General features: G+C 28.6%; 1 protein-coding gene across 1 annotated transcript in view; it reads left to right on the top strand.

Moving 5' to 3' along the window:
- Nucleotides 1-26,731, top strand: part of LOC123301207 (diacylglycerol lipase-alpha-like) — a 70,886-nt gene that overhangs the window by 40,997 nt on the left and 3,158 nt on the right. The window contains exons 4-12 of the mRNA XM_044883942.1: nucleotides 2,008-2,185; nucleotides 4,242-4,461; nucleotides 4,526-4,728; nucleotides 9,305-9,533; nucleotides 9,777-10,078; nucleotides 10,637-10,778; nucleotides 13,031-13,263; nucleotides 13,913-13,936; nucleotides 16,841-16,973. Of these exons, the coding sequence (XP_044739877.1) occupies nucleotides 2,008-2,185; nucleotides 4,242-4,461; nucleotides 4,526-4,728; nucleotides 9,305-9,533; nucleotides 9,777-10,078; nucleotides 10,637-10,778; nucleotides 13,031-13,263; nucleotides 13,913-13,936; nucleotides 16,841-16,973 (1,664 nt within the window). The remainder of the gene's footprint in view (nucleotides 1-2,007; nucleotides 2,186-4,241; nucleotides 4,462-4,525; nucleotides 4,729-9,304; nucleotides 9,534-9,776; nucleotides 10,079-10,636; nucleotides 10,779-13,030; nucleotides 13,264-13,912; nucleotides 13,937-16,840; nucleotides 16,974-26,731) is intronic.

Below are 26,731 nucleotides of genomic sequence, written 5' to 3'. Positions count from 1 at the left end.
AGACAAAGTTCGCTATTTTGAGGGTCATGTCCCATTTAAAGCATGTAAAATGTCCGATCTCTCCAACTATTTTTTATGATATTATTATATATTGAAGAAAAAGTAGAAAAAAATGTTTATACAATACAATTCTAAAAAAAAAATTTAGAAATTAATTTTCACTTTCGAGATATTAATTTTGACGTAAATTGATCGAAATTGGGACGTTGGCATAATTATTTCCCATTTTAAACGGTCAAAATTTCTGAAACTTTGGGAATTAATAGTAAGCATTATTAAATTCTTAAATTTAATTTTTCGTTAAATTCTGTCGAAAAAAAAATTGTACCATTGCTTTAACATAGAAACTGCAAATACCATGCTGGAACATCGTTAAAATTGTAGTTACTTGTTTGTGAAATTAATATTAGAAAATGATAAAAACCCTTCAATATTGTAAAAGGACATTGACGCGTATCCAAATTTTAAGAGGAAATTTTAAACATCTGGTCTTACTCAAAGATTTGTATATCCTTGACCTTTATTAAAATTGATGGCCAAGTGTACTGCATGTTGTAGAGAAACTTGATAATAATAACAAATATAATTTTTTTTTTTTAATTTTCATCTTACACCAAAATGAGCATCCCAATTCAGAACTCATTTGCTTACGCTATATATCCATTATAGCGTAAACTAAGGGATACAAGTAAAATTTTCAAAATTTAAATAGCCCCAAAAACCCTAAATTCGCACTTGAAACATAAGAACACTCTCCATTAAATTACCTTTCAAACAAAACCAAAAAAATCAAAAATCGGTTCATCCGAATAGGCGCTGCAATGCCATAGACAGACAAACACACAGACACACACACATAGCGGTCAAACTTATAACACCCCTTTCTTTTAGTTCGGGGGATAAAAATAACCTTTTACAAACGGAAGAATAGAAAACAATTCAAGTAGATAGAAAGAAGGAAAATTTCCAAGATTTATACATGATAACCTTATCGACAAATTGGATTTCCATTTTCCAGTTAAGATTTCTTCAGCTCTGTCATATTAACTTATTGAATTCTAGTATGTAACCTAGCATCGAAAAACAATAAACATGAGTGTTGCAAGTAGCAAAAAGGTTTGGAATAGGGGCCTGATTTTTTAAGCAAGCATACCAAAATATGAGAGTGAATACTATGAGACGTACAAAAAATATTAGCATATGATCTGTGTATAGTAAAGTTAAGTTCATTGTGTGTAAAATCAAGGGATTATATATATTCTTCGTGGTTCAGTCGCAAACATCCTCTTATATAAGTTCAAAACATAGTTATTAAAATAAATACCACGATACTTGAAATAAAATTGTATATTGAGAAATTCTTTTTAAAAAATGTAATTAAAAAAACATACTTAACAGACTTATAGATATTTAACAGAATATCGATATTTCGATTGCAACGCAGCCATCGTCATTAGCTAAATTTATTCAGATTAGACACATTATGGAGATTTAAACCATTATAAAGATTCTCTGCAAAGTTAAAAATAAATACGTTAAAAAAACCTTACCAACAATTACAGTAACACTTACAAAAATAAAATAAAATACAAAAATTATCACAAAATCGAAAAAATTAATTTTTTAAGACCACTAAACTTATTTTAGAGTATAACAGTAAACAGTAACAGTATAGTCAGTGAACAGTATAACAAATTATTTAGTGGGTTTGAAAACTTCTTTTATCGGCCGTAATTTATATCTATGAATTGGATTAAAATTTGGTATCGCTTGTGAAATGGATGTGTCTAAGTTCGATATAACTGAATGAATTTTTTATGGGTCTACTTTTAACATTTATCCATTTTACCAATTCAGAGTCAGGTGTCGGACCTTTATCCCAGCGGATTCTTAAAGCTTAAAACATTTTAGTGTAATAATTGCTCCTTTTTACCAATTTTTGTTTAAAATTTGAATAGATTTTTCCTAACTTGGCCCAATCTTTACATTTTTTTCTTTTTGTTACAGGATTGGTAATTTGTAACTGGTGTATATTATTAAGTGTCCTAATCACTGTTTGGTGTACATATGATGCGGCTGGCCGCTCATGGGTTAAAATGAAACAGTATCAACGTTCAATGCGTGAATCTGAATCACGTTTTCAGTATAAACGCAGTGGCAGTACTCACCGTAATTGGAGACAAAGGTAAAATTGAAATTGGTTTTAGTTATAATTAATTAATTCATAATTAACTATTTTGGGATACACAGTGCAATACCAAGATGGAGTCGTTTTAATACACGAATATGGTTAATTCGAAGGCTTTTAAGTTGAATACTATCTCGTAAAATATCCCATTCGTAGACAAAATAATAATTTTCACTTTTAATGGTGGCCAAAAAAAATTCTTATTTGATTTTTTGTTCAAAAGATAACTATACAAAAGTATAGCTCCACCTATTTTTTGATACGAAATAGTTAGAAATTAACGTTTTTCCAGTGTTTGTGACCAAAAATAGAAGAAGTTGCTCTTCTGGAGACTTAATTACCACAATAGATAAATTTTAATGGTAAAATAATTTTAATGGCAAAATTTGTACACATACGGACAATACGTTCACAAATTTTTAATAAACCACCCTTAAAAGTACGGATCTCTAATTTTAGAAATTTTTTTTTCATACATAAATAAATATAGTTAAAGTATGAAGCTTGTTATCCTTTGTAAAGGTCAGTTACCATAATAATATCTTTGATCACATTTTCTCTTGACATCTCTAACAAAAATGCAAGTGTTTGATGCTTTGAACTTGAACATCCTTTTCCGACAGTAACAAAGAACTATTCTATAAAAAAAATTCATAGTAAAGGTATATTTACACTAAAGAGCTATTTAGATAATAGTAGTTTTCCAGAAATTATGAAAGCGGCAATAATATTTATTTTGTGCTAAAGGCGAACTAGGAAATTTTTTCGGCTCAAGAGTTTGGATAGAGTTTGCTTAGAAATAAAAAATCTTTCAATTTTTGCAATGCCTTATTAGTGCTTTCAAACGATTCCGTTCAACGAGAAGTCTTCTAAACTCCCAAATAATCAATTCACGACTGTTTCGATCTTATTTGCCTACTCACAAATTTATTTTATGGTAAATTAAAATGAATTTGGTAGACGAATATTTTCAAAAATGAAAATCAATTCAATATTCTCATCAATTCACAATCTTTAAAAAATACTGAAGAAGCTTCGTTGTATTCAAATTCTGATTTTATTCAAATTTAAAATTATATCAAATTCAACGGTCAAAAAAACTCAAAGTAGCCTTGATAAGAAAATTATCAAAATCTAAATAAAAACAAAGTGGTTAAAGATTTTTCTTATATATTATTTATCTAGCCGATTTTCTTTATTCCATCTTTATTCCATCTTTATTCCTTTAACAAATTCCATGAGTTATCTCTTATTTTAAAGCTTATCTATTGATGAAAAGTAGACTCACGGTCTAAAAGTATACGGCATAGGACAAAACAGGTTAAGAAAAAATATTAATTTTGTTCATTATGTAATTTGTATATCATATCTGTAATAAAATTGCCTATAAATAAAGGGGGGGGGGGAATTACTCACTATATATTTACGGGTCGTGCTAGTTTTACTTATTTAAGTTTTTTAGATTATATTATACTTATATACTTTGGGACTAAAATAGACATTGGAAATAATTTCTATTGCAATAAGTTCCAACTATGGATAAAAATTGAGTTAAACAGCCCTAAAAGTGCTATTGTGTATTACGTTCAAACTTTTAAAGTCGATTGACCAAATCTATTGAATTTACAAAACATTAAAAACTAAAAAATTGTCTTTTAAACTGAAAACTTATTCTCCAGTCACTTTTGTCCCCTAAAATTCCTTCAGGACAAATATCAGCAGAAAAATTTAACATTTTATTTGGGATGTATCCCTATTCGGGAGCTTAAACAGTATTATAAGCATAATAAAAGCTGTTTAAATTATCTGCTGGCTGTACCGATTTTTGCTATCATGCGAATTCACCGTTATATTTGACCAACTAACAACCAATTTAAAAGCTTTTATAAACCTTTTGGATAAAGCGCATATATTTTTTTTAAGTGTAAAAACTCATGCATATAAAATTGCTATTTATATACACATTTTTCTCATACCATCCTAGTTTAGATTGTTTCATGATAACCCATTTTTGTGAACATTCCTTAAATTTCTTGCTTTTTTTCTTTTCCAGAAAAGTTATACGAGCCTATCAAGATAGTTGGGATCAACGATGTCGCTTATTATTTTGTTGTATGCGACCATCAGATCGTAACCGTAATAGTTTTGCAGATATTGCAAAACTTTTAAGTGATTTTTTTAGAGACTTAGACGTAGTTCCTAGTGATGTTGTAGCTGGTTTAGTATTATTAAGAAAATTTCAAAAAATTGAACGTGAAGCGATTGTTAAAGAGGTAACTTTTTCTCCGATAAAATTACATCCACAAAATAATTAAATAAATATTTTATTTTTTACAGAAAAAAAATGATACTTATGAGTTCCTATCTGGTGTTGCCATAACACCACGTACACAATTTTTACGATTAAATGATCCCCAAGATCTGGATCTATTTCAAAATGTTATACATTATATGCATTATGCCCTTGGTGCCTACGGTTGGCCAGTATTTCTTATGACATATTCATCCACTGGTCTATGTCAACTTTGCATGAAAATACAGTAAGTATTAATGCTTAATTTTTTTAAAGAAAATTTATGAATTTTTTTTTGTTTTCAATTTTACAAGTCTGTACAGGGTGCCCGTAACTCGATGGAAATAGTTAAAAAGTTATGTGCATTATCATGTCCAAAGATAATAGTCAAGAGGATTAAGCTAAAAAGTAAATTAATCTGTTGGGCCATGTTATTGTTTTTCCATATTAGGTTAGGTTATATTGGTTGTCTACGAAGGACACACTTAAGCTATAGAGCCCATTGTGATACCATATATGTGTTATATAATTTCATTTATCAGCTCCTCAATTTCAGAGGCTGAGTGCACCTCCTGCATGCATATACCATGCACTACACCAACCCATCACAATTATTAATTAAATTAATTTTGTTGCGATGGCGAGAATCGAACTCGCTACCTTAATACCGCGGACAGAATTGGTTACGCCTTAACCAACTGAGCTAATAGGGCGACTTCCATATTATTGTTAGATGATATTTGATTATTTATGTTGGGTCTTTTATTTTTTAAGTTGTAATTTTAAGATTAATTTAATGGCTATATTTACAAATCAAGAATATGTCTATATTCACTTTATTAACGGATATTGTTACGGAAATGCAAGAGCGTCAGTTCATGCAAATGCAAAATCGAAGAATTCCTAATAAACAAGGGTTCTTAATTATATATCGTCATTTCGACAAAGAAGCTATTTTTAATGTGTCGAAAATAGTCCCTATAGTACTGTACGAAAAATTTTATTTTTTAATAAAACATTAAACTACTTTACTTAACTATGTCTTGGTTAAATTGAATAGTGCCCATAACTCCTTAACCATTGGGTTTTGGACAAAAGTATATAAGGCACTATCGTCTTAAAATTGTTCAAAGAATACGCTAGCTTGTCATGTTCATCGAGTCACGGACATTCTGTATATTTGAAGACAGAAATTTCAAAACGAGAAAAAGGGTATAATAATAATAAGATCAAATTCTACATCATTATAACAACTTGAATATTCATTTTTTTGTGATTTTGATTAAATATTGACGGCTATAGATTTAATTGAGACACTCGCAATTATTCATTATTGATTTCAATTCAAGAAGAATCCGAATTCAGCCTCTAATTTGTTCTAGTTTTAAGACCGGTGATTTTTCAAACAACCGGTTTAAAAATATCAGCTAACTTATTAAATAATATGTATGGCTTAACAGATGTGCAATATATATTTCAAAAGTTTCATGAAACTCTTTAAACCTTATTAACAATATTGCATAATAATAGTTTACAAGTTTTCATTCAAGTCTTTACATGTATGTGGAAACTTTCTAGGTATAGTTTTCCATATATGAAAATGCAAGTCAGTCGATTTAAATAAAATACCTCAAGATTTAAGCTCTATACCTACGTCTTGTTGTATCAAAGTTTTTAACCAATGTATTTATGCTCACTATGATTTACAACTTTTCAAAATTATTTGAGCATATTTTAGAGGTTAATCATTTGAAAAAAGAAAAACTATTTTAATAATATTTCTAAGAAAAACTATTTTTATGATATTTTTTAAATAAAATATTTTTATATTAAAATTATTTCCATTAAAAATATGATAAGCTTTTCATTTAGGTACTTATTCGCTTAACCTAATTATCTTATTTTCTCAGTTCATGCTTCTTCAGTTTCAAAAATAATTCGAGATAAAATTTCAGTATGCAAAAAGAGCCGAGACACACCAAGCAAAAGTTCCATGCCAATCTGCATTAAATTGTGAAGCTTTTTATTTATTTATTCTTAACTTAATTATCTCATTTTCACCGACCATACTTCTTTTGTTTTGAAATTGACTAGAGGTAAAACTTCCTTCCATATGGAAAAAGACGTGAGACACTCCAAGTACAAGTTTCATGGCAATCAAATAAATCCGCAAAAATCGGGTATAAATAAATAAATACGCTATTTACTTTGTCAATATTTTGTTCAGGAAATAAAGTGTTATTTATTTACCTACGAGTACATAGTCCTTACTTAATCTATATAAGATTAACGATGGCCGAAACCCGAATTTTGTCTCACACTACCTCGAATGTGATTCTTTTTTGTCTATTTGTATCTCAAGAAAATCATCATTCTCTCTGAGGGAAAAAGTCTTGACTTTCGGATCATAATTTGAAAAATCTTTAACAAGGAAATTTTTAAAGGATTCTGTTATTATATTTCTGTTTATCCATGAACATAGAGAGTGGACTGAGTGTTTGTTACCTATTCAGCTGTATAGTAAATACGGGCAAGAAACTATGAGAGAGATATTGTGAATGTACGGCTAGTATTTGTCTCTTTCATGAATTCTGATTGACCCATAGAAAAAAGACAGTTATTGGCCGGACAGCCGCTATGTTTCTTTCTACAGAGCGATCAATTTTGTGCGGGTATTGCTCAGTCCATTCTCTATGTCTTTGTGTTTATCAGTGCATATTTTATGGAATGGTTACTAAATAGCAAAACCTTTTGAAATTAATCAACCTTCGGTTTAATTCTAGTTCTCATGAGTATGCGGAAGTGTCAAAACTAATGTACGACGTGCATTTCTTAATAGTTTTGCAAATTATTATCTATTTTCAACTCTTAACAATTTAACCTAAAGACTTATATCGAAATTTCTGTTTCTGATGGCAACATTACAAAACTAAGGATTTAATGATAATTGCTTTTCAATTCCTCTTCGTATACATGCACTATAAATTGAAAACAAATAGTATTTCAAGTACTAGTTATGAATAATTTAATAATTAATAATCCATAATTCACCAGGACGAATATAATGTAAATAAATACATATCAATTATATGCATGCAATAAACATGTACCAATTTCAAATGTATATAAATAAATAAATATGTATATAAACGTTTTACAATGAAATATTATTATTATTTTAATAATTAATTTTACATTAATAATTATTAATTTTAAAATGATTAATAATTAATTCAATTTCATGTCAAAACATCAAAAACATTAATATAGTATTTACATAACTATACCAATTATTATTACATAACTATCATTAGTTTAATCACTGGTGAAGTTTATGTACCTTGCAAATTCACATGAAGGTTTTTACTCCATAAAATTACTCAATAAGATAATGTCTTTAGAAATTGTAATTCTGTGTTCGAAATGGCATAACCAATCGAGCATGAAAGTTCAAATTAAAGTTCGATTTAGCCCAAATTTCCTATATCAATTTTTGTATTATTTACTACTACCAAGAAAAAAAAATTGATCTAGGAAATTTAATTCGAAATATCCTTCTCATTTATTATCTTTGATAATAAAATTCGATATTTCTCCCAATTTCCTAGATCAGTTTTTTGTATTTTATAAATACGTATTTCGAATATCAAGTAGTCATCATCAGTATGAATTAGCTAATCGTATACGAGTAATTATAATTACTCTTATTATGTATGTTACTCGTTGCTAATTTGGTGGCGGAACGTCCGCCTAATTCATACTGAATACCATGATGAATACTTGGTAGTCGAAATACGTATTTATAAAATACAAAAATCTGGTCTAGGAAATTGGGGCAAAAAACGAAATTTATTTCGAAATTCCTAGAGTTCTCATTTATTATCTTCGATAATATATATATCTTTGATAATATTTATATCTAAGCTCAATACTTCATGGATAGGCAACTCAGCATAGAATGTGACCGAAAATGCGAAGTTTTACATTATTTTTCTTTATTTTTGCTCCCACATTTCTTAGAAATATTTGTATGAGTTTCTCTAAATTCATTATCTATCTTAAATATAATTTCGTTTAGAAATCAAATCTGATAATTCAGACCTAAAATAGAGACATATTTAGGCGTTCCATTTTCTAGCTTCACAGTAGCTTCAAGTGGCTTCGAAGGGTGTATAATATAACATAAAATAAGGTTTTGAATTTCAACTGATAATCTTCTAGACCGTACAATAAAGACGCATTTCAGTTTCTCTGATTCAGACTTCAGATTCTTCTTTCAGATCCACCTCTTACCAGAGGCTACTGAAAAACGATGAATGGCATAACAAAAAAATTTATTTTCATTCTCAGACCTTTTCTCAATATTTTTGGACTATATCTATACATTTACATTATCAAAGTTTCAAGTAACAGAAATTTCATCCGCGCAGAAAATTTTCATGTTTTCTTACAAAATCAGACCTTTATTACAATCTTCTTTGTTAGTTGCAATCCTACAAACTGTTATTTTTATGTTAGAATAAATTCAGTAAACATGACAGATCCAACAAAATCGTAGCTTTTTCTTGTGAAAACTAATATATTTTCCATTTCTTCAACCTTTTCGAGTTCTTAATTTAAGGAGATCTGCAAAAGATACAGAAGTCCTTCATCGAAGAACGCAGAATCATCAGGAATCAAAATAAAACATTGGACTTAGCCTATACACAAACTTTTAACAATTCACATCTAAACAAAAATTCGTAGCGCAAGAGTTGCGTTAGCCAAGCAAATTCCCTCAGAATAATTTCCTAACTATTTTCAATAACAAATTTATTTTTTAGGTGTTCCTGTTTCCCATGTTTTGCACGTCCCAAATCAAATACAACAATTGTGGAAGATAATTGTTGTCAATGTAATTATGCAGCGTTACAACGAATGGTCGAAGGAGGTGATGTTGAAGTCACATATGCAACATTCCATGTGGACGTTGGTGAAACACCATTTTTTGTTGCCGTCGATTATGATAAGAAAAAAATTGTAATCAGCATTCGTGGTACTTCTAGTATGAAGGTACGTCATGTGTTACAATTCGAGCTCCTACAAAAAGAATTTTTCTCTGGTTGACCATTCTAATTTATCTAATTATATATTACAAAAATACCTGCTTACATGAAACTGTCACCTATTTTGATTCTTAAAAAATTAGTTGAAAACAGAGCCTAAAAGTTGTAAACAGAGTCTATTTTGAAAATTATTCGACTCCCAAATTAGAAAGTGGAATAATTTTAATTATGTCGAATTTTTTATTTCCAGGATATATTAACAGATTTAAATGCTGAAGGTGAAGTTTTACCAATTAATCCACCTCGTGAAGATTGGTTGGGTCATAAAGGAATGGTACAAGCTGCCGAATATATTCGTGATAAATTAATTGGTGAAGAAATCTTACAACAAGCTCGACAACGTGATCCAGCCCGTGGCACATTAGAATTTGGTTTAATATTAGTTGGGCATTCCTTAGGAGCTGGCACTGCTAGTATACTTGCCATATTGTTACGCCAAGCGTATCCAGATTTGCAATGTTTCAGTTTTTCACCTCCTGGTGGACTATTAAGGTAATATTTGATACAATTATGTTTGTTATTAATAAATATTTTGACCACTTTTGCATATATCACTTCTTATTATTTAATAAGTATAAATTATACAGTGTTTGATTCTGTCGAAAGTGTTTTCAAGAAAATTTTGGAAGACTATACTTTTAGATCTCAACAAATAAGACTAAGGCTATTCTAAAATTAACGCCTACGTTATATCACCAGTTTTTACTAGCTCTTCCTACAAAAGTATCGTTAAATGGTGGGAGCGCAGTTTAATTTATCGAACATATCAATTTATCACAAAACTGAATGTACCCAACGCTTCCACCATAATTATATAATAATAATAATAATAATAATAATAATGGATAAGAGTTATTGCAATAAATGTTTATTTTAAGAGAATATTGAGTCAAAAACAAACATTCGGCAATATTTCTACCTTTTTAAAATTTACTTGTGTTTTTAATTTTTATCTCTATTTAATTTCTTGATTCTACGTCATTAAAATTAATAAAGTAGTGAACTTTTAAGTATTTCTCCTTGAATGAATATTTTTCATTTTCTCCACAGTATGCCAGCTGTACAATATAGTAAAGAATTTACTATATCAGTTGTAGTTGGAAAAGATGTTGTACCACGTATTGGCCTTCATCAAATGGAGAGTCTACGAGCTGATCTCATTAATGCTATCCAACGTAGTGTTGATCCAAAGGTATAGTTAACATTATAATTATAAACTAAATTATTAATATTAATATAATCAAAGCAGCAAGCAAGCAAAGGCGAGCGACGTCCGTCTACATTTTATACTTTATAAAATTATGTATTCTAACATCGTTATTCGTCCAATCAACCATAATAGTATAGAAAGTTTGTGAAATATAGAAGGTGGAATAATTTTATTATGTCATATACAATACCATATCTTGTCTACATCACGACTACGACAGGAGATGTCAAGATGAGGAAGAGGAAGAAAGAATTACTCGCCTTTTCTGTCTTTGTCCAGCTGTTTCCATGGGCTTCAAAATTACTTGAAAATAGTTTTGCTATTCATAGAAAGAAGATCCAAATAAAAAGATCCAAATGCTTCATAGTATAGTTTTAGGAATGATCCAACCTTATTTATTGAGTATCACAAAGAGCTTTATCAAGCTACTGTTCTTAAACAGCTTCAAATGGTTCATATGGTAATTCTGGGAATGATCCAGCCTTATTTATTGGGTATCACAACGGACTTTATCGCCTAAATGCGTCTCTCTTTTAGAAATATCTCCCTTTTTTATCAAACTAAGCACTCAACATGTCGAAAAATGTTTGGGATGCGATGCATTCAGCACTGGGGTCAATCGCTCGAGAAAAGGCCATTAGAATTCAAGTTATAGAAGTTGTTAAGTATGGGACCCGGAAAAATTTCAACGGCGCCACGAACTTAATAATCTGGAATATTATATTTTTTTAATTTTTGATAGTAGGTAATAACCTAGATAATTAAATAACAAATACCAAAATCTTTTGTACAACTTGAAACTGAGTGGGGAAACAGACTTTCTGGTTTATTTTTTACATCCTGAGTTTGATGGGGGTCATCATCTGACAGATAATCAATTTAGATTCTAACAGGTACGAAATAGAATAAGAGTTTAAATTAGAAAGTTGATTCTCATAAAAAAACTAATATTTTCTATTTAAAATATTTTTTCGAAAATCGTTAGCTGTCGGAGGAAATGCGACTTAAAAATATGTCATTACTTATTGCAATAAATCGAAAAAAAGTTCTAGAGCTTCATTTCCACAGTCAGAGCTTCTAAATGACGTTTAAGTCCAGCTAAATTTTCAAGATCATTTGAAGTTCATGGTCAAATAACCTTGAAACTTAGTTTCTGGGCACGGACGCAGGCGAATGTCCTCTATTGACTCTGACAAATTTTGGCTAAGGCATATTTCTGCAGCTAGTGTTGTTTCTTTCGATTAAATGCCATAATGGCAAATTTTTAAGTCGCATTTCCTCCGAAAGATAACAATGTACGAAAAAGTTTTAAATAAAAAATTTTCGTTTTCTTATCAGAATCATCTTTCTAATTAAAATTGTAATTCTATCTCGTACCATTTAGAATCTAAACTATTAACGCAACTCGGAGAACTATATCCAATCTGATGTCAGATCATGATGTCTTCCATCAAACTCTGCAACTTTTGTTTAAGTATTTTTAGATTAGTTGATTGCAAACCGAGCTATTAGCCACAATAGATTAAAATGGTTCACCCTGTATAGTTCGATCTACAATATTTTCAAAACTTTTTGTACATTGTTTCATATTATAATTTTAATTATATCGTGACTTTAAATTAAATTAAAAAATTATCACGCAACCCAGCTCTAGTGATGATAATCTGTATAATTATTATCGTCTGAAATAGTTTTTTTTACCCAAATGTAATGAATATTCTCTGTGTTAAGTTTGTAGATATTTTTAGTATCATAAATCAACATGGCGGGTCTGGGGGATGTAAACAGATATTTTTCAACAACAACTAATTTTTTTTTCTAATAGGTTCTATTTTAATTAGAAATTTTCTAGTTTGTTTGATAAAGATTAACTCGTTTGATATATTTGTAATAATTAATTCATTTCCGGTTTTATATTGTTATTGGCTTGTTAAGTACAGTGTGATTCAGATAACTAAATGTTACTATTAGTTAATTTGTGCACACATAACCATTTTACTTCCGGCAAATTTAAACAATTCCTACTTTTGGATTTCAGTCTGCAGCCTTGATGTATAAAAATAGCCTTAGGGTTGGATACAACCATTGAGTAGTCCTTCAAATTTGTACTGTTGATAAAAAGCTGCCAAAATGTACATTGGTCTAACCTTATAGAGCCTTATATTCCATCCAAGAGTTTTAATATCTAAAATTTATCATTATCTAAATAATTTTCATGAAAATAAATTTTTCAGTGGAAGACAATAATGTGTAGCGTCGTTTGTTGTGGTTGTGCTCCAATGCCAACCAGTGCTGTTACGCTTAAAACTGGTGGTGAACGGATTGATGCATATCAACTTGCCAAAGATGCTGCCCGTACAAGAGGAATACATCCATCGGATTCATCGATTGCATTAACTTTACATCGACCATTATATCCTCCGGGGAGAATTATTCATATTGTGCGGCATCATCCCAGTAGTTCAGAGTAAGTAATTGTTATCATATTTATATAATTTTTAAATGTTGAGAGATTTTTTTGTTTGATAATCACTGTTTTAAAATATAGTTTGATATTTCTATTAGACGTACGTTTTCCAAAACTAAAGAATTTTTGAATAAAAGATGGCAATTTTCTTTGATAAACTGGTGAGATTTTTATATTAATCGAAATACCAGTAACATTTTATATCAAAATCAATCAAACCGCGTATCGCCTTCAGAAAAATTAGAATTTTGTTGGAGTATATTAATTCAAACCCTTAGATTTGGTTTCCCGTGAACGTCAAATGAAAATTATCAATCCAGGCAAATCATTGGCATAGACTAGATTAAGGAAAGATTTCTGACAGTAAATACCGGTCTATAAAAACTGCGCGCTAACGGAAATATCGGAAATTGTGATATAAGCGGTATTGTTTATGTCAAAAACATAAAAAATAATAAAATATCAAACTATATCCAAAAATACAATTAACATTAATTTACGCATTAGCTTTTTGTACCGCTTCAAAAATTAATATTAATTTCAGCAAAATGACCTCAAAAACACAATTTAATTAATCGCTATTTATTAATTTGTCTTTACTTTTGAGCCGCAAATGCTTTTTTCAACAATGATGTACATATTTTTTCAGAGCTAAATACGAGAGCCGTTGGAGGTATGTGCCAAAAAAAAACTATTCGCCAAAATTTTATTTTTATTTTTTTCTTTGGATATTGTGATTGTGATTTTATATATATTTTTTTATATTTTTTACTTCCATGTACATGATGTTTTAGTATATAAATGTGTTATGTAATATTATCACAGATATCGAAATTTAAATTAAGAGCTCGACAATTTAAAACTTTATGTTTGGCTTGTATTGACTAGAATTTCTGACCATTTGAAATCATTGAATGTGGTGCCAAAAATTATTTCCGCATATAAGTTTTGTTAATCCACCAATTTTTTTGTTTTATTGGGATAATCATTTTCCTATGCGACAGCCAGTCGCTTAAAATAGAACTATGATAATTGGCCTAAACTGAATTTCAGCAGACGTAGAATAAATATGTATATATTATGAAATCAAAGTAATTTACAACAATACTATTCGAATGTGTGAATAAACCGTCAAATAAAATAATAAATACTGATATTTTTATAATGGTCAGTAAGCCAGTCTGTTTTGACTGCTACATTGACTATACCTGACATTTTACTTGATTTCCGCAATACCTTTTTACCAAAAGTACGAAACGGACGGTACAAAACGACGGTACGAAATCTGACCAAGTGAACTATATCTACCATCAGCTTCAATATTTATAATAAGTAAAATTCAATTCCAGTTTTGAGAGATAATTATTCTTAAAACATATGGAATAATATCAACTGAATAAAACTGAAACAAAAAAGCATTAAATCTAGTATCTGAACATATTATATAACATATTTATATACGAGACACTCCGTATAAAAGGTGTGATTATTTTTTTATATTATATAAAACCGATAGTTTATTTTTGTTATATATATATAAGTAAATCGTAATTTTCAATAATTAATTCTCGCGCTATAATAAATAGATACCTATTTTTCTTGTAATAGAAAACCATTTTCGTTCTATTATCTAAAACAATAAGCTATAATCAGTCCATACCCTTCGTTGTATATATTTAGCTTTGCATGATAAAATATCGTAATTCATTTTCAAGAAAATATGTAGAGTACCCTTCTTAGTTTGTCTAATCGTGAACGTGATATTATTATAATCTTATTTTATTTATAATATTTTCTTTTTTCTTATTGGATGAACAAATTCTATTTTAATTTTTTATCAATAAAAAAAGTCGTAGAATTAAAAAATTTTACCGAATTCAAATGAACTATAAAAAATATGTATCAATAATTTCATTGTGAAATTATTTTGAAGACCGCATCAATCATGTGTTTCGAGAAATATTCAATCTTGATCAGAAAAGTAACGTATCGTACAGAAATTGTGAACGAAAGTATTTCATAGTAAAGTATTTAGCCATTTAATTTTTTTTATTAAAAAAATTTTCAGCCTGCGAACCCTCAAAAATTTCCGCTTATTTCGAAAAAGGATTGTTTTGTCTGCTTTGATACAATTTTTACATCCATTTACGTGAATAAGAAATATTTTTTAGAAAATTGTTAAAAATGACAAACATAAATTTGTAAATTTTGCTTCAGTTTTCGAAAACAGAACCAATACCCAATGAATTAACCTGAATTATTTTTCAAATTCATTTTTGGAATTTGATTTTTGCTTAGACTTCTAAAATTGACCATAGAGTGATTACTTGAGGCTCTATGTATATATAATAAAGATGATTGCTCTTGTAACAGGCGATTCCATCTAATTTACATTTTGCGATGTATTTCCAAATTCTACTTTTCTGGTCATAGATACTTGTTGGGATATTACATGAAATGAAATCAGAGAATCATCGCAATCGAAATATTTAACACAAACATTTACGAAGAAAAAAATATTACTTAAAAATATACTAGATTAAAAAACTTCCTTCGTGTTCGAAAGCGGTTAAAAATTTTCATCATAGTAATTGAACAACGTTCATTTCAACATACAATTTCCTAAAGAAAATAATAACCAAGTTTTCAATCAATTGATCGATTAACGATGATTCAATTATTGTACATACAAATTATTACTTGATTGGAATTTTATTATTAATAATTTTATTATGCAACTTTATATACATGAATGTTATAATATATAGCATAATTTGTTCACTTTAATTGAGGAATGTTAGTATTACAAAAGAATTCACTTTATTATTATTCTCGTTTAGCTTTTTCTCAATTTTATTCTTATCTTAGAAAATATTGATCAGAAAATAAGCATGTTAAAGGAAAATAGTTTTTGCAAATAAATTTCTTAAAGAATAAAAACAAATTCTCATTTAAACATGAAATTGAAAAATTGACTTAAACTGTAATATTCTCTATTGAATACAAATGCTTTATTAAATAATTCTCTTATGTATACGAATACTTTTTGTTAGTCTGGCCAACAAGTCCAAATTGGTAAAATATAGAAATAATGGTCGTAAAAATACGCGCGGTAGCTCGTTGGATTCGGAATGATGTCTAGAAAAATATAATAATATATATTATATTATTTCCGAATCCAACGACCTATCGCACGTATTTTTATGACCATTATATCTATATTTCATCAATTTAAACTTGTTGACCAGACTATGTATCCCATGATGTAACATTAACCACAAAGCTAGCGAAGATCCAGAAAACTTTTTGATGAGGGAAATATGATCTTTTTTCATTTTTCGTTTTATTCAAGGACTACTAATTATTTGAGATTTACTTAAAATACCTAACTTTTTGGAGGTAGAAATTGTTCCAATTGCCCCTCTCTGGATCCGCGCTTGTATGTATTTGCAAAAACAGTTTTTCAACCCAAAATAAATAATTTAATTTGAAACTTTCCTGGTTCTATATTCACTTTTCTTAGAAATTTTAAAATTTAACACCAAATTAATCTCATACGTTTTTTTTATCCAAATAGGCAAGCTTTATCGAAAAAAGAACCCGTTTATCAAGCAGTATGGGCTGAAAATACCGATTATGACGAAGTATTAATATCACCAGTAATGATCCAAGATCATATGCCAGATACGGTATTGGAAGCATTAAATAAGGTATGTCGGCATTCAATTGTTATACCAAAAAATAATCAAAGTAAACAAGATCAGAATAATGGGCATGTTGTAATTAATTGTAGTAATAATGGTAATAATTATAATAATAATAGTAATTATAATAATAATATCAATCGATCATTATCATTATCAGATAATAATATTATCAGTAGTAGTAATAATGCACCAATATCTGTAATAAATTTACCAAATATTGATCATAATAATATGGCTGCTGCTGGTGTTGATAATCCTGCACTATCGATTGAAAATGATATTGTTGTACAGGAGCGAATTTAGAAACTATTAGTAACGGTTAACTATATGTATAGCAGTCAATATTAAAAAGTGGAACCAAAGCACCTTCCAAACATAAGCTCGGGTGATGTTATCCGGTGTAGTAGCTCAATTTTTATTTCCTTGTCATTGGAACGTCAAAATGAAATATATGTACCTACATTGCTTCTCTTAAATATTTTTGTTTTCTCTTAGAAACTTAAATTTGAACTCAAAATTGAACGTATCTATCTTTTTCAATAGCGTAGCTACCATGGGGCTAGGAGATACAGTGCAACAGGGCCCCCTAAGCATTGAAAAGAAAAGAGCAGTCAGCTCCCGAAGCTAGCAAATTTCGAATAGCATATGCAATTTTTACCCTTATTTCCTATGATAAAACATATTTGAAATAGGTTGAAGCACAACGGTATATCTATAATAATTAATTATCAACTTTATCGTAAGGTAAATTTTTTTTTTCTAAACTCATGTTTGAATTGTCAAATGACTTATTTTAGAAACTATTTTTCATTAGATATTGATTTTAAAAGCACGCAAAAGATTGTGAATTTGACTAGGAATATAGAAAATCTTTTTTTCCGTGAATGGATCTAATCGGAATATTTCATATAGTCATGTACATCGTTGTTTGTAATGTGGGTAGAGAACCGCTTTTTTCTCTACGTACCGGGTCCTTTGTCGACCTAGCTATGCCACTAAACTTTTTAATATTTTTTGTATGCAGAATTCTTGAGAAGTAGAGTGGGTGAGAACAGTTTTTATCGAGTCTGCAATTTTCTGTCCCTGCCCTTATCCTTGAAAATAAGATTATATTGTATTGAATTGATCAATATCATTTTCACTCCACGACCCCGTTTTAACATTAATTATGGGTGTATAGCAAAGTAAATCGTAAACGGTTACCAAGAAATTTTTTTTTCCAGTATCCAAAACTTTGTCTTGTCTCCACTTCCCTTATTTTAAGTAATATAAGATAATTACGAAATCTAACCGATAAAATGATGCTACATTTTTTAAATTTTACTGTACTGCACTTCCATTTTCAAGATTGCACTCAAAAGTTCTTAAAGAAATAAAACCGCTTGCTTTAACAATAGTAAAAAAATTCGCTTCTGTAATTCATAAAATAAGCACTAAAGCGCTTGTGCATAAAATAGTAATTATTGTAAAACTGCACATAACGTAATTAATTAGAAACTGTGTACTAATAATCATTAAAACTTTTGCATATCTTAATTATTATTTCAAAAATTCTTATACAAGTTTTGAAGTTTTTCAAGTCTTTGCAAAAATTTAAATGCTTCTTAATCTTAATATGATTATTAGTACACTACGTATTTAATTGTATTATTGAAATTTTAAGGAAAATAACCAAAAAGTAATTATTAATATGGTTAATAAATAAATTCTTAATGTCGCCAACTGGATTCGAACACTTAATATGTTGATAAAATAAAATCGAATTCAAGTGTTTCGATTTTACAACTAATTATTTAATAGTCATTATTTTCATTATGAACGAACTCATAGAATCGAGCGCCATTAATTATAAGCAACTATGTGTTATTTGAAATTTTCGTTCAAAAATGTAAGATATTTTGATAAAAAACTACATTTTTGATTATTTTCCAAAAAACTTTGCATTTGCAAACTGAAAAATAAAAGCATTGTTGTATATGTACAATAGTTTTGTATATGAAAAATTAAGCTATATTTTTAGTTAATATGTAAAAAAATATTATCTAATTCTTTACAACAATGGATGAGAAAATTTTTCATGGTAAAATGGTTTTTGTACCAGAAAAAATAATATGGTGAAGGTTTAAAATTACTTACTAAATTTGCACTTTTTAAAATTTACACTCATACATTGTTTTGTACATAAAATTAATGGCTTAGGTTTCAACTAAAAAATTCATTTCATCGCACAAAAACTAATAAATTTTTGACCACCAATTTTCCTAACACGCGTCAGAATAGAGCAGATCCTAGCTTGAAAAATCATATCAGCAGGACTCTAATCTAGACACAACTCACAACAATTGTTTGATTCCTTCCAAAGACTTTTCTAGCCTACTCTGTTAATTTTCATTCACGCTCACTTCGAAATATAACAATTAAAATTTTTTTTTCAAATTTGATCGCCATTTATGTCAATAGAAAACTGAAAGTGCTTCATAAATGTCGTATAAGCTAGTTTATAATTTACCTTCAATTTGAAATGGATTGTAAAACCGACCGGAATTTTTCTACAAAGACGTTTCTTTTAATAGCTTTTCTGACCCAAGATATATCAAAATTCAGTAGTCATTCAACAATTTTTTTTCAATTTTGAGATTGTCGTTAGTTTAAGCGGGGATCATGCCCAATTTAAGAAACCAAAAAAAAAACAAAAGTTACATTGTTTTAATTTGGAAGTACCTAAACATGAATGGAAATTATCGAAATAAGCTAAAAATGTATTTTAAATAATTGATTTAAGTTGCGTCTAGAACAGAGTCTTGACCCATTTTTCGTGGTAACGACCGGTCTAGAAAATATATATTGTGATTGAAATAGACTTTCGATAGTCGATATTCTTCCTTAACTTTTATATCGGTAATCTAGTTAACTACTAATCAAGAATGTTTTATGATAAGAATGTCTTTCATTCCAAATCCAGCCCATTGGTTTTTTTCGTTCGAAGAGACAATAATTCCAAATTTTGTATACGGGAATATTCATATTTTTTTCGAGGAAGGCAGATTTTGAGAATATATATAGTGTGTCCCCGGATAGAGGTAACTATACTTGTAAATTTTCTTATTTTTCATTTTAAGAAAAAAAGTCATTCTTTATACAAAATTTTGCTTATTCTGAAAGGTATGTAGGCATATTTAAAACTTCTAAATAATGTACAATATTTTTCTTTTTGGTAAACTACCCTTCCTTTTTATAAGTTTACAAAATGTTATTCAGAAAAGTTGCTTGCAAGTAACAATTATGACTCATACATAAAATCAAGAAGAACCATGTACTTTAATAAAATTATCATTTTTTATTTGAACAAAAGTTGTAATTATAAAAAAACGTAACAAAGAAAATAATAATAAATCAATTAACATGTAATATTCGAGAGTGTATTTTTTTTATGGGCTAGGTTAGAAAATTTATTTTCTCAGATAAACATTCACTAAGAATGGAATTGTCAAAGTTGGGAAAATCTTAGTCGTAATTAATAATTTCGAGCAACTTTTCTTAGAAACATTTTATCAACTTATAATAAGGAAGGGTGGTTTACCAAAAAAAAAAATAGTAATACCAAATTTTTGGCTACCCAGTACATTATTATAGAAGTTTTAAATATTCCTATATACTTTTCAGAATAAGCAAAATTTTTTATAAAGAATGACTTTTTTTCTTAAAATGAAAAATAAGAAAAGTATAGTTACCTCTATCCGGGGACACACTGTATATATTCTTTTGTAAACCACACTTTATTTCGTTTTTCCCCCAATAAAAATTCAAGACATACAATGTAAATTTTTAAGAAAAATTCGAATCGAAAGTGAGTTTTGAAACACTGGTCCAAGCTGCACTGTCTATTTTGTGGATAATTGATTGAAATAATGAAAAACATGCCAAATAGTTGAAACTTAGCTATTTTTTAAAAGAAAAACTCATACGTAATATTATTTTTTATACTTTTTGTTTTTGTAAATATTTGTTTTAAATACTTATTTTGTAAAAATGCATGTTATGTAGTGAAATGCTCTAGTTTTAATTAATTAGATACTCTTAGAAAATAGATATTTCGATTTCTATAGACACGCAAATATCTAAAAATGACTAAATTCGGAGAGTCAGAATACAATGATAGGTAATCGAAAAATTTGAAAATACCTGTCCAAATTTTATAGAAACCAATTTCGTAGCATTCGAATATAGTCCCGATAAGTCGACAATTTTAAAATGATGAACAGATTTCCAACAGCACTTTTTTTTATTAAAGGCTAGTGGAAAAAATTTCAAAATATACGTTTTTGAATCTATATCTAATTAGAAAAGCCACCTTTAGAGATTAAAAATATTTTTAAAGACTTATTTACCCAATGAAAAAATAAATTTTTCATCTCTATACTTAAGTTGTGTTATCAAGACCAACTTTTTGAACTTTAAAGTGTGTTTACGAGCCTAATAGTACAATTTAATTGATTCGATTTTATAAGTTATTTTAAATCAGAATTTAAAAAATCAAACTACTTAAATTAAACTGTGTGCATAAAAATGTACTTTATTTTTTGTAATTTTGGAGATAAAACAACTAAAGTACCTATAGCTATTTTTTTATTCACAAAAATATTTGTTCCAATACACATCCATAAAACTGGCGGAAGAAAATTTATTTTAAAACATCCCACTATGCGGGGTCTGTTTGGATAAGTTTTTAAAAATATAATAAAAGTATTTCTGCGACTATATTGCTTTTGACAGAGACAAAAAGAGTTTCTAGAGATAATAACCATTTGAGACATTTTATCAACATTTTTTAAACTATCAACTTAACGGGATTTTTTAAAGTATTAATTTATCGGGAAAAATTATTTTCTTTTAAACTGGCACATACGTGAATTCCCACAGTGAATATTGTATCGATAAAGACTCAAACTATACACTTATTGATATCATCTATCCCAACATACTCTTAATCAATTCAACGTCGTAAATTGATTTTTTGCAATTAGTTAATTGGCAAGAGAAGACGCAATTTCGTAATTAATGTTCTTTTTTTATATTTGAGTCGATATATAGGTAATATAATTTTAATAAATCAATTTGCTTTTTTATTTAAATATTTTTGTAAAAAATTTTGTAATTTTTATTTTTTAATAAATTTGTTATATCATTATGATTTTTATTAGTTTATTAGAAACAATTACTGCAGATATTTTCAACTGAACTTTACAAACGGAAATCTTCCACTTCCTAAAACAAAAAATCCACGTAGATTAATAGTTTCCTTTTATCTCGCAAATCCTAGCATATTTGCTTTTATTCAATTTTCTAGGAATAGTTTCATATAAATATATTATAAGTTGCTTATCAAACAAAGAATTATATCACACATGAATACACAATTTACTTAATTTCAACAGAAATCCATTTAACATCTCATTGTAAACATATCACATTGAGGCAATTTCATTTATCATTCTACCTTATTTAGGTACTGTATTCTGTAATTTCTTCGATGGCGACACTCCGAAATGATCTAACTAAAATATCTTTTTCTGAAAAAAAATTTTTGTAATGAATCTTCGGATCATTTTTCTGAAACCTTTAGTAATTAGTGGTTACAAAATTAAATTTCAGCGCACATCATGCTTTTTTTATAAAAGTAAAACAAATGAAAATTGCTCTTCACGTAGGTACAATAAAAAGAGATTTTTAAACTGTAAATAATAAAAAGCACAAGTACTATACAGCGTGCACGACAAAAAAAGGAATCTTATTTTGAAGGTACACGCATGTATAAAGCTACATTAGAAAAAAAATTAAGATTTTAAATAGAAAAGAACGTCAAAATCTAAGGCATGAAAATGTAGTTAATTTTGGGGTTAAACAACAAGTTTCTGAGATATCGGCTGAAACTGAGCCGAACTACCGTTCATTGTATACGATTTTAGTCGATATCTCTTTAGTCGAAATTATTATTAGAAATAATTTTTATCCACCTCGAAGACAAAAAAACATTTCCCGATTTCTTGTGATTTTCTCTGTACCCTTTTAAAATTACTTCTTGTAATTTCGAAAAAACATTTTTTTTTTTAATTTAATGAAACTTGGATATTGGGTAATTTTGACCCAAAAAGTATAAAAATCGTGTTCATTTTAGTACAGTTGTAAAATCAAGAAATGGAGAAAATTTTAAATAAACTTGGTTTCGGATTTTTATAAAATCGAAATCGCATTAAAAAATCGAAAAAATGATGAACTTTTTAGTTTTTTAGGTCTACGAATATAGACACGAAAATCAGGTTGTCTTAGGGACTATGAAATGTTTCAGACGTATTGACTGAAGAAATTGTTTCAGGATAACACGTTTCAATTATTTTAGTAGATATCTCAATGATCTAAGGAACCCAATTTTTTTATATTTTTTAGATCAAAATTCCACTAGAACATGATTTTTATCAAAATTTCTTCGATTACTCTCTTTGGATCCGTTCGCTTACACATGATTCACAACCCAGACTCGATCCTTTATTTACCCGTGCATTTGTCGACAGCATTCAATATCGAACTAGCTCAATGACAAGACAGGTCAGACCGATTCACCGGATTAATCGGACTACGAATCGTGAGCCTAACAAGCTCTATATCATTCTCAAAATACGATGTTCTTTTTTTTTTCTTCACACTCCATATATTTATCAATCACAACTAGTGCATGTTGTTTTCTTCATAGTCGCGGAAACGAAACACTAAAAACATTCAAAGTTCGAAAAATTTGAACAGTAAGAAGAATTTGAATGCGGTTTTTTTGCATACGATGTGTTAGAGCGTCAGGAAACTTTGTGACCTAAATTGATTTATAAGAAATTAAAAATATGCAATTTGCATAAATAATATGCATTTTATAATTGCATTTTAAATTGACCGTAAATACTAAATTCACAATTTGGTTAATAGTGATGAAATTCCAAACTTCCACCTCGGGGTTTTTGGAGTAGCTGAATACGAATATCAAGACAAAATATGTCTTCGAGATATCTGGAATAATACAATAAAAAAACATATAATAATAACAAAACAGATACCACGGAGACCAATTCTGTCGCGATATTAATGTTCAGCGACTCCAAAAACCTTTATATAACGAATTTGCGGGGAATTTCCCGAAAACTCTAAGAGATGACGGGAATATCGCTCACCCTGTGCTCCAGGTACCTAAGAGACAAATTCTGTCGCAATATTCGTGTTCTGCCACCCCAAAAACCCCCGAGTAATATGTTTCATTTTCATCACTATTATTAACCAAATTGTGAATTTAGTATTTACGGTTAATTTAAAATTCAATTATAAAATGCATCATTATTATTTATACAAATTGCATGTTTTTAATTTCTGGTAAATCAATTTAGGTCACCAAATTTCCTGACGCCCTGACGAATCGAATGCAGAAAACCGCATTCAAATCGTCTTACTGTTCAAATTTCCGAACTTGAGTGCTTTGCTTCCGTGACTATCAGAGCATAGAGAAAGTACATTTATTTTAATTTATTCTTAATTACAGTCTTTTTGTAAAAACACATCAAATGCATACATAATGCATGCTTTTTCTCATGTACATACAGAACAACGTGACAACGTCACAAAATTTATTTAAAACACACGAGCAAATAATAAAAAAGTGGTCGGCTTAAGTCGAATAAAAACAGAAAACAAAGCAACAATTATTATAAAATAATAATTAAAAACAAAATTAAATTAAAAAATATTTACAAATTGGCAAAACTTTTAATATTGTTGTGATTTATATTACATAGGTAATGCATTGGAAAGAACATACGAGAGAGGTGTTGGCGCCCCCCTCGCCACAACCTTGTGAGACGCCTCATGACACCAGGTACTGGTCCGTTCAATTCATTTCCATTCATTTTTTCCCAAAAAAAAAATTCAAACAACAACAAATCAAACCACGAAATTTGCATTATCACAATTTTTGCATTTTATATAAATTTTTTTAAATTTTTTTATGTCTTTGGTGCACAAATTACTTGCGAAATATTTTCTGTAAAAATGTAAATTTTATTTTTTTTAAATTTTGTTTGAGACATGTAACTAGCCCGAGACCTGGATCGGGACTTTGATCGTACACCACTCGCTTCCAAAAAAAATTCTCCGATAATATTCACTTCGAAATAAAACTATTTCAAACTTTTTTTCTCAAATTTAAAACCGATTTGAAATGGTGCCGAGAATTTGATACACATTGGCTTTTACTTGATAATCTGTCTCGCCCCTAAAATATGTTAAAATTCTGACCCTATTAAAAATTTTGAGATTAAGAATTTCTTATCGGAATCCTACTCGGAATAGGCTAAAAATGTTTTTTTGTGGGATATTAATGAGTGTGCTTCCAGAGTCTTGATCCATTTTTTTTCAGGCTAAATACCAGTCTATTTTATGAATTCAATTTTCTTGGCAGTTTCTATGAAGAATGCATAAAAATTAACATATTTTATTGTGAGGTTTGACCCCGTTTTATGAAAAAAGTTGTTGAAATGGCAAGTAAACAGCTTGTATCATTAGAAAATTAATTTGTGACTGAAAAACTTTCATTACCCATATCGAATAACCTACTAACGTACACAAACTGAATACTAGCCTTTTTTCAATTGCGAAGTTTATTTCATACAAAATGATCAAAATAGATATTGTTTTACTGTCAAAAATGTGGAACTGTGTTGAAAAATTGCCCTCTCAATTTATATTTTCATTTTCTACATTTGTTCGCATGTTTTTGTAATTTGAGTGTTCACCAAAATTATGAAATTTTTACTCTTTTATCGAGGAAGCCTCTAACTTTAAAAATATTATTTTATTCTGATATTAAGACTTACACATCGACAAAACTTCTTAAATTTTATTTAAAAATATCATTATCCTCCCCTGCTCCCTTCCAAATTCATCGACTAAACAAAATTTTAGTTTTAAAAATACGAAAATTTCAGTTTGCATTTATTTAAAATTGTTAATCAAAAGATATCCTATTTTAAAAGTTGGATTAACATAAAATCTGAAGAAAAAGATTCGAAAAAAGTTGTTCAATTTAGATAAAGATGGACTACTTTTCCAAATATTCACCCCCATAAATCATTATTTTATCCAAAAGTAGGAGTAAAAATCAGTATTTTCCATTTGAAACATTTTTCTTTTTCAATTCAAATTTAATTTTTTAAGGTAGTCAACCATAAGGATAGGAATTTTTTCAAACATTAAATAAATAAATAAAATTTTTCCAAAAACTTTTAGATTTTAAGACACTTTAATCCGATAGTTTAAAATAGGACAATCGTGTAATTTAAACCGCATTTTAAGCTAAATTTAATTTTAAATTGTTTATGTATGTTGCATCTAAAACATTTTTGCTGTGAATGGTTAATGTGCACCAAAGATCTTACCTTATCATATTTATTTATTTTAATTTAATAATTTTTTAATAATTGCACGAAGTAGTTTGAAACTGAGCATGCGTTTAGTTAAATTTGCATAATATTATCCGCATGACATATTTCGATATTCATGAAAATTTTATTGTTTGAAAGTATTAGAAACATTCAAAATAACTATTTAGAGTTGTACATATCACACGCTATAACTTCCTGTTCAGCATTTTTTCCTGTTTCAAAAAGTAAGCTTCATTGAGAGCACTTGGGAAAAACTTTCGTGACAGTAAAATTTGACTCTTTACTTGC

This window comes from Chrysoperla carnea, chromosome 5, assembly GCF_905475395.1.
Source record: "Chrysoperla carnea chromosome 5, inChrCarn1.1, whole genome shotgun sequence".
NCBI lineage: Eukaryota > Metazoa > Arthropoda > Insecta > Neuroptera > Chrysopidae > Chrysoperla > Chrysoperla carnea.
This window is presented reverse-complemented; position numbering and strand designations above follow the sequence as displayed.